This window comes from Microtus ochrogaster, chromosome 22 (genome assembly GCF_000317375.1).
Source record: "Microtus ochrogaster isolate Prairie Vole_2 chromosome 22, MicOch1.0, whole genome shotgun sequence".
Taxonomy (NCBI): domain Eukaryota; kingdom Metazoa; phylum Chordata; class Mammalia; order Rodentia; family Cricetidae; genus Microtus; species Microtus ochrogaster.
The window spans coordinates 34,083,109-34,092,251 of NC_022023.1; the positions used below are offsets into that span (position 1 = coordinate 34,083,109).

General features: G+C 54.9%; 2 protein-coding genes across 4 annotated transcripts in view; both read left to right on the plus strand.

Annotated features, from left to right (window-relative positions):
• Positions 1 to 3,836, plus strand: part of Dpp9 (dipeptidyl peptidase 9) — a 30,318-nt gene extending 26,482 nt beyond the window's left edge. For 2 of the 3 annotated variants that reach the window (XM_005357860.2, XM_005357859.3), the window contains exons 18-21: positions 324 to 476; positions 1,030 to 1,172; positions 2,473 to 2,584; positions 3,030 to 3,836. In XM_005357860.2, coding sequence (XP_005357917.1) covers positions 324 to 476; positions 1,030 to 1,172; positions 2,473 to 2,584; positions 3,030 to 3,122 — 501 coding nt within the window. In that variant the 3' untranslated portion in view covers positions 3,123 to 3,836. Of the gene's footprint in view, positions 1 to 323; positions 477 to 609; positions 728 to 1,029; positions 1,173 to 2,472; positions 2,585 to 3,029 lie in introns of all 3 variants that reach the window. The other variant, XR_001229161.2, reaches the window with a different exon arrangement.
• Positions 3,837 to 6,481: 2,645 nt separating this feature from the next.
• The window catches only part of Mydgf (myeloid derived growth factor), a 9,716-nt gene continuing 7,054 nt past the window's right edge, over positions 6,482 to 9,143 (plus strand). Inside the window, exons 1-2 of the mRNA XM_005357861.2 lie at positions 6,482 to 6,644; positions 8,038 to 8,088. Of these exons, the coding sequence (XP_005357918.1) occupies positions 6,492 to 6,644; positions 8,038 to 8,088 (204 nt within the window). The 5' untranslated portion in view covers positions 6,482 to 6,491. The remainder of the gene's footprint in view (positions 6,645 to 8,037; positions 8,089 to 9,143) is intronic.

A 9,143-nucleotide genomic window follows, 5' to 3' on the forward strand; every position in this document is an offset into this window, starting at 1 on the left:
CGGGGATGGTGCCGGCGACGTTGGCAGTGGCGGGGATGGTGCCGGCGACGTTGGCAGTGACGGGGATGGTGCCGGTGACGTTGGCAGTGGTGGCGATGGTGCTGATGGTGGTCATGATGATGGTGGGGGTCACGGGGGTGGTGCTGCTGCTGATGGTATCGTCCCTGCAAACAAGAGAGCAGCTTCAGCAGGGTCTTCCTGGGCAGTAGTACTTCGAGTATTACTTTGAGTCTAAGAAGAGAGGCTTCTTGCTAGCAACAAGGTGACGGGGTTTGGGATCCTGGTCACTATCTGGGGGAAGTCACAGTGCTGGGTTTCCACAGGGCCAGGTGGAGATTGAGGACCAGGTGGAAGGCTTGCAGTACGTGGCCGAGAAGTATGGCTTCATCGACCTCAGTCGTGTCGCCATCCACGGCTGGTCCTACGGTGGCTTCCTCTCACTCATGGGGCTCATCCACAAACCACACGTGTTCAAGGTGGGTCTCACTCCTGTCTAGCCCCCTGCGGCCCGATGCCCATCTGCCCTTGATCCCATGTCCCCACCAGGAGCCCCAGCCTGGAGCAAGCACTTTGGCAGGGGCCTTGCCACCTGGCTATCTCTCCCCGCAGCCACCCCACGAGGCCGAGTCCCCCTCCTCATTGCCTGCCACCACCGACCCCAGGATGGCATCCGCCAGCAGCTCTATGTGGGAGGCCAAGCCCGGGACCCCGCCTCGGAGGGGCAGAGGTGGGGCATGCTGTGAGGAGCAGCAGGGGGGCGCAGGCCCCCGGGACTGGCAGGGCACTGCGGGGCGGCGGCCATGAGGAGGCGGAGGAGGCAGGAAGGTGGGACGGGCCCTCCCTCCACACCCTGCGTGGAGTGCAGCTCAAGGCCCATGGGAACACATCTGAGGGCCCCCTGCAAGCCACCACCCTCATGCATGAGCTGCCTAACCCTCTGTTGAGGCCCGCAGTTCCAGCCAAGGCTAGGCCCCAGATCCAACCCCTTTCTCCTCTCTCCCTGCCTGATCCATCCCTTGTGTCTTCCAGGTAGCCATTGCGGGTGCTCCCGTCACTGTGTGGATGGCCTATGACACAGGGTACACGGAACGGTACATGGATGTCCCCGAGAACAACCAGCAAGGCTATGAGGCAGGGTCGGTGGCCCTGCATGTGGAGAAGCTGCCCAATGAGTAAGCCACCCACGCACTTACCATCCGCTCCCCAGTGCTCTTCCCTGCAGCTTCCAGGCTCCCATCCTCTCTGCCTGTGTCTCCTGGTACCTCCTGCCAGCTGGCCTGGAGATGCGGGATGGTGGGGACGAGGGCCACACAGGCCGTGGCACTGTGCTTTCCTGAAGCACTTGCCTACACAGTTCCAGTAGCCCTGTGAGCTCACGTCCAGCCTTGTACAGCCCATCTGGACCTGAGCTCCTTGGGCTGCATGGGCGTGGGCACTGTCCACACACACTCACTTCACAGGTGACAGTGGTCACAGCAGAGGGGCAGCCGCTGGTCACAGTGCAGTGTGGCTTTGGCATCTCTGCCTCGGGAATGCCCACCATTGTCTGCACCACTGCAGGGCTCCTGCAGTCAGTCCCGCTCACTGCTCTGTGGAGGCCAAGACCTCACTGCTGCTGGGATGGCAGGACGGAATGTTCTAGAGCTAGTGGTCCGATGGGAGTACAACTTACAAAGCCACAATGACTCCAGACATTGCTCTGTCATTCATAGGAACCATTAGTGCTGCAAAAAGTTAGAGTATAGGGGCTGGAGAGTTGGCTCAGGGGTTAAGAGCGCTGACTGCTCTTCCAGAGGTCCTGGGTTCAATTCCCAGCAACCACAGGCTCACAACCATCTGTAGCTGAGCCTGGGCCCTGTGGTAGAGCCTGTGGCCAGCATGCAGGAGGCCCTGAGCCCTGTGGTAGAGCCTGTGGCCAGCATGCAGGAGGCCCTGAGCCCTGTGGTAGAGCCTGTGGCCAGCATGCAGGAGGCCCTGAGCCCTGTGGTAGAGCCTGTGGCCAGCATGCAGGAGACCCTGGGCCCTGTGGTAGAGCCTGTGGCCAGCATGCAGGAGACCCTGGGCCCAGCCCAGCACCACAAATCCCAGACATGGCAGCTCATGCCTGTCATCCCAGCACGCAGGAAGTGGAGGCAGGAGAATCAGAAGTTCAGTGTCATCCTTAGCTACATGGACAGTTCAGGGCCAGCCTGGGCTACATGAGACCCTATGCCTAAAATAAATAAATCTGATATAAAAGAGAAAATTCACCTTCTTGGTCACGCCCACCACTTTTGATATTCTGAGGAGGCACAGGTGGCTGCTGGTCAGGGCATAATGCAATGGTCAGTGCTGGTGGGGCGTAGTGGTAATGTGCTTTCAGAATGTCCTACCACAGCAGAATGCCTGGGCATGGGGGCCGGGGAGAGACTGTGAGCCCAGGGGTACCGCCCTCTGTCCCCCAGAGGTCTTACTCCCTTCCCTCTCCTTCAGGCCTAACCGCCTGCTCATCCTACATGGCTTCCTAGATGAAAATGTCCACTTTTTCCACACAAACTTCCTCGTGTCCCAGCTGATCCGGGCAGGGAAGCCGTACCAGCTCCAGGTGAGTGGTTCTGGGAATGGCGGCCCAGGCTTCATCCTCCACATCCCAGGTCCTGCTTTGATGAGTCTATCTACAGGCTGGGGGTGCCCCCACAATGATTAGAAACCCCAAGGACTTCCCTGAGGGAGGGACATCTAAAGGTGCAGGAGCCGGTGAGGACTGAGGCCCCGGGAGCCGGAGACCCTGGGTCACTCAGCCTTGCAAGTGAGGGTGGGCAGAGGCGGGGCTTCAGCAGTGAGGGGACAGTGGACCTCAGTGGGGGCCCGGCCTGGAGGATATGTGGGACATGGGTTATAGAAGGCACAGGAAAGGAGAGGAGGCAGCTGTGGGTCTGGGGAAGGGACCCCCAGAGCCTGGATAAGGAGACTCTGCCTTGTGTGGTGCAGAGCAGGGGCCCCAGGTGAGCCTGTCTGCAGCCCTGCCTCTTCCTCTTTCTCTTCCACAGATCTACCCCAACGAGAGACACAGCATCCGCTGCCCCGAGTCTGGGGAGCACTACGAGGTGACATTGCTGCACTTCCTGCAGGAGCACCTCTGACCTCCAACCTCTGCCCTGATGCCGCCGCTGCTTTTCTTGCATTTTTTTAATCTTTTAGTTTTTGAAGCTTTCGATTTGTTTGCTTGCTGCTGCTTGGGGGCCAGGACAGAGGTGGTGGCCCCCATGTGGCCCTCCTTGGGCTGGTTAGGAGGAGACCATCACCGGGCCCACAGCCACAGGCGCTGCCAGGGTCCCAAACCTGCAGCACCACCCCAGTGCAGAAGCATGTGCTGCCCCCTCACCCCCCCCCCCAGCAGAGTCGTGTGTGTTTGGGGAGCATTTTAAATAATTATTTAAAAGACAGGAAGCAAGCGGTACCGAAATATAAAATTGGAGGTACGGCACTGGGCCGCTGGGACCCAACGCGCCCTCCCAATTCCCAGGCTTTGTGGAGCTGCCAAGCCCTTGTCGGGGCCCCTTTTGCCCTGCCTGTCGTCTCTGCCCGACTTCTCCAGCACCACCCAGGAGTGCCAGGGTCGGGAGTAGGACCCATCCTGACCTCAGGGGTGTAGCCCTTCCCAGCCCCCTCCCACCAGAGTTCGGGCATAAAGTAAAAAGTTAAAAAAAACAAACAAAAAAACAAAAACAAAACAAAACAACAACAAAAAAAACCAAACCAGAAACCACCTCTACATATTATGGAAAGAAAATATTTTTGTCAATTCTTATTCTTTTATAATTATGTGGTATGTAGACTCATTAAACGATTCCAGATGGAAATTGTGCCGTGTGTGGCTCCTTCTCCAGCTGTGCTGGCTTCAGGGACTGAAGGATTGCAGGGGGCTCTGTGCGGTGTGGGTGCTAAACTGGGAGGCAGGTACGGGGTCGCTGGGGTGCATAGGACACCCCATCCCAGCCCTCAGGAGGTGGAGGCCATAGGATTAGGAGTTAGTTCAAGGGCATCCTTGGATACCTGAGACTCTGTCTCAAAAACATTTTTTAATTATTGAAATTATTCCTTAAAGATGTATTATTAATTATGTGAGTATGTGCATGAGTATGCATGTGTTTGTGTCAGTGGGTATATGCACATCAATGGACGTCTCCAGAAGCCAGAGGAGTTGGGTGTGAGCCCATGACGAGGGTGTGTGGAATTAAATCCAAGTCCTCGGGAAGAGCAGTACCTGCTCCTAACTGCTGAGCCATCTCCAGCCTCCACAGCAATGAAATTATCAAAGGCTGGTCATGGTGGCTATCCTAGGGCTCAAAGGCACAGGCAGGCGGATCTCTGAGTTCTTAGTCAGCTAGTGGCTTCCGGGCCCATCCTGGAAGTACACATGTGGTCTGTGTACCCAGTGAAACAGCCCCCTCCCTTCCCTTTCATTAGAAAGGAGTGTGGGGAACAAAGGGGTTCATGAGACGGCTCAGTAGATTAAGGCACTTGCTGCTAAGCCCTGCCACCCGAGTGGGAGAACCAACCTGGGAGCTGCCCTCTGCCTTCAGACATTGAATCCATAAATGTAAAAGGAAAGCCAATAGTGAGAGAAGGAAGGGATGAGGAGTGAGCGTGGGGCGGGAGCAGGCAGCATCCTCAGAAGTACTGGAGGCTAGTTTTGTATGCTACGCATTTATTTCCTGTTGTGCACTGTTGCGCACGGCTGCTTGCCCAGCTCACATGCAGTCAGAACTTGCAGGAGTCACTTCTGTCACCGTCTAGTTCCCCAGGGCCTGAAGCACCAGTCAGCAGTCTTGGCAGCAAGCCCCTTCCCCGTTACTCATCCATCTCGCCGACCGACTTAAGTCTCATTTTTAACCATCAGAAAGCTGGGAATATTGCTCGGCAGCACAGGGCTGGCCAGGCTTGCTGAAGGCCCCATATTCTAACCCCAGGAGAGCTAAGCAACGCCTGTGACACACACAGGAAGCTGCGAAAGTGGAGGAGTCCTCTGTCCCCTGCGCTAGGACAGCCTCCTTCTGTCCTGATAACACCTGCAGGATCCTGTAAGTGAACAGCCACTTGAGGCCACAGAGCCTGCTCTTCAGCCATAGACCACATAACTGGTGCCAGGGCGCAGGTGTCAGGGCAATCACTTAGCACACAAAAGCCCTGGTTTCCATCCCAGCTGTCATCCCAGCACTGGAGAGGGGCAGGCAGAAGAATCAGAGTTCAAGGCCATCCTGACATAAAACGAGCCATCAGAAAAATAGAATAAACACATTTATTTTACTCTATGTGTGTGAGTGTATGTTCCACCTGGTCTGTGCACCACATGCGTGCCTGGTGCCTCCAGAGGCCAGAAGAGGACGTCGGATCCCCTGGATATGGAGTTAGATCATAAACCGACATGTGGGTTCTGGGACTCAAACCTGGGTCCTCTGCAAGAGCAGCCAGTGCCTTTAATTGCTGAGTCATCTCTCCAGACCCCACAATAAAATATTTTTTAAATATTTATTTGTTTATTATGTATATAATATTCTGTCTGTTTGCCTGAAGGCCAGAAGAGGGCACCACAGATGGTTGTGAGTCACCATGTGGTTGCTGGGAATTGAACTCAGGACCTTTGGAAGAGCAGTCAATGCTCTTAACCGCTGAGCCATCTCTCCAGTCCCCCACAATAAAATATTTTTAAGCAGGTGGTGGTGGCGCACACTCGGGAGGCAGAGGCAGGCGGACCTCTGTGAGTTCAAAACCACCCTGGTCTATATATAGCAAGTTCCATTACAGGCTCCAAAGCTACAGAGAAACCCTGTCTTGAAAAAAAATTAAATTAAACTTAAGCTATAAACTGACGTAAAATAAGTTACAGAACGAAAAATAATCAACAAGTTAATTAAAAATTGAAACTATTAAAGATACTCTAACAAAATAAAACACAAACCCCATGCTGCCTGAAAGGTGGAAACCTCGAGTCCATTTAAATAAGATATAAACGTAAAAATACCGGAATAGCTTTTGCACCCTAATTACAATGACGTCAGGCTTTTTTTTTTTTTTTTTTTTTTTTTGGTTTTTCGAGACAGGGTTTCTCTGTAGCTTTGGTGCCCGTCCCGGAACTAGCTCTTTTAGACCAGGGTGGTCTCGCTCGAACTCCCAGAGATCCGCCTGCCTCTGCCTCCCGAGTGCTGGGATTAAAGGCGTGCGCCACCAACGCCCGGCTTGACGTCAGGCATTTTTATATGGGGAACCCGAACTTGAGCCGGAAAAAGGCAGATGTTACCCCTGCAGCACCGACACGAATTTTCTCCATTCATCCGAGGCCACCAATCAGAGGCGCCGTCTGGCATCACGTGCCGAGTTGTGACCCGCCCCAACACGGCGGCCAGACCTGAGACCTGTGCGTCACTGTATCGCGACGACGCGTCCTGACGCTCCACGTGTCCCTCGCCGCGCCCCGTCGGCGGGCGCCTGCGCAGTGGCCCGGAACCAAGATGGCGGCGCCCAGCGGAGCCGTCTGGACCGCGCTGCTCCTGGTGACCGCGGCACTGGCGTTGGCGGGCGCCGTGTCCGAGCCCACCACCGTGCCGTTTGACGTGAGGCCCGGAGGCGTCGTCCATTCCTTCTCCCAGGACGTAGGGCCCGGGGTGAGTGCCTAGCCTCCCTCGGGGGCATCACCGACCGGGCACTGTCGGGATTGGACGGAGCCAGTACCGGTTCGTCCCGGCGCCCACCGGAATGGCAGGGGCGGGGTTACCCGGAGACCGGCTACTCGGAGGGGCGTGGCTGCCTCCGCCGCCGCCTGTCAAGCACTTTCTTCCCTCGTCCAGCATATTCTGGAAAACGGGATTCTGGGTGGTGAGAGCCGTGGGTCTCAAGAGACTTCACTTCGCTATGCAGGTCCCGAGAGGGTTGCTTGTGAGCTCGGACCAGAAAGGAAACACCCCACGCCTTACACCGGTCCGGCCACTCCGATTTCCCTGTGACAGCTGTGTCCCTGGTGACCATTTCCTGAGAACATTCTTATTTTTTGTTTTTGTTTGTTTGCTTTTTGTTTTTTTGAGACAGAGTTTCTCTGTAGCTTTGAAGCCTGTCCTGGAACTAGCTCTTGTAGACCAGGCTGCCCTCGAACTCACAGAGATCTGCCTGCCTCTGCCTCCCGAGTGCTGGGGTTAAAGGCGTGGGCTACCACAGCCCGACTTGAGAACACTCTTGTAGCCCAGAGCTTCCTGGCAGGATTGTGTTGCAGGAAGGAAGTTAACAAAGGCTCTCGTGTGTCAGGCACTCCCAGGTACTGAATCCAAGACCAGTATTCTAAACGGTGACTGCTGAAGGCCACGTGATCTTCCCAGGAAACACTCCCCCCCCCCCAGGATTAAGTTCTTTTTCTTTTCTATGCTACTGAGATGGAACCTACCTAGGGTCTCACACAGGCTAGGGTTCTACCCCAGCTCCAGCCAGAGCTCTACTGCAGATGTACATTCAAGGCCTCTCTCTACTGTTTTACCTTCGGTCACCAAGACTGGCCTTCATCTTGCAGTTCTCCCGCCTTGGCTTCCTTGGTTGCTGTTAAACCCGGAGAGGGAGCATTCTGACAGCCATCTGATTAAAGCAAGCTATTAAAAGTGCACAAGGGACTGACTGGTCAGCAATTGCCTCCCCCTCACTGGCTTTTGAGGTCCTTTTTTTTATAGAGAAGCATTAGGATTTATAGAAAACAGCTGTTGAGATAATTGGGGCACTCGGGGATCGAGGTAGACCAATGTGAGAACACACTGTGTGGAAAGAGAGTTGTCACAGGCGTTCAGGAGTTCAGCATAGGTTGAAAAGCGTGTTTCCCAGGATACATTTGGCTTAGGAAACAGAGATTTATGCCTCTAAGGCATGGAGACTTAATAACAGTTCGGTCAACGTGACTCCTGTTTGGTTTCACCTTCGCTGAGGTGATGGGCATGCAGCCCCACGCCCAGCATGCTGGGGTCTTGATTCTGCGCAGTGAGACACCGGCTCTTGAGCCTCCTTCTCTTTCTCTTTTTCCAGGGCAAGTTTACATGTACATTCACATACGCTTCCCAAGGAGGGACCAATGAGGTGAGTCACTCGGGGTCTCAGGCAGCTGGTGTCGGGACGTGGCCTCTTTCACGTGTGGGCGTGTTCTTGGCAATCAGCACAGAGACAGTGCAGGTTCAGTGCATTTTCTTTCTTTTTGAATTTTTCCCCCCAAAACAGGGTTTCTCTGTAGCTTTGGGGCCCCGTCCTAGAACTCTCTCTGTAGACCAGGCTGGCTTTGAACTCAGAGATCCGCCTGCCTCTGCCTCCTGAGTGCTGGGATTAAAGGTGTGTGCCACCACCGCCCAGCATTCTTTTTGAATTTTGGAAAAGATTTATTATTTTTTTAGTATGTGGTGTCTATGTACCACATATGTGCTTGGTGCCCGTGGAGACTGCAAGAGGGAGACATGGCTCCTGGACCTGAAGGTACAAACAGCTGTGCACCGCCATGGCGTGTTGGCAGAGCAGCCAATCCTCTTAGCCTCGGAGCCACCTCCCAGCCCTGTGTTGTGCATAGGCAGGGTCACAGTGCAGCCTAGATGAGCCAGCCTTCCATGTTTTCCAGGCTGACCTCAGTCTTTGGGCACTCTCCTGCCTCCCATTTCTCAGGAGTTGACTGACAGCCTTGAGCTGCCATTCCTGTGAGAGTCTTCATCACTCCAGAAAAGAGGTAGCTTGTCAGTCCGTCATTCGTGGTTCAGAGTCCAGGATGACCCCTCGTGAGCTACGTAAAGGAGCAGTCAGGGCATCCCCACTACATCCTGTCCCAGTCCCTGCGGATGGGCCCAGTTACCACTGCAGGAGGGTGGGGGAAGCCTGTGGTGCTCCTGGCTGCACTGGAGCTGCCTCCCTCCCACTGCAGCAAGGACAGCAGTAGCTCAGTGTTGTAGCCGAAAGCACTGGATTCTCAGTCACAAGAGCCTGAAAGGACCCCGGGCTGCCTTGGCTTTTGCCTCATGGAGCCAGTGACCTACAGTGCCAGTCCCTGACTATTGATCCGTGTGTGATCAGTGAGCACTGTGGTTCTATTGATCCGTGTGTGATCGGTGAGCACTATGGTTCTATTGATCCGTGTGTGATCAGTGAACACTGTG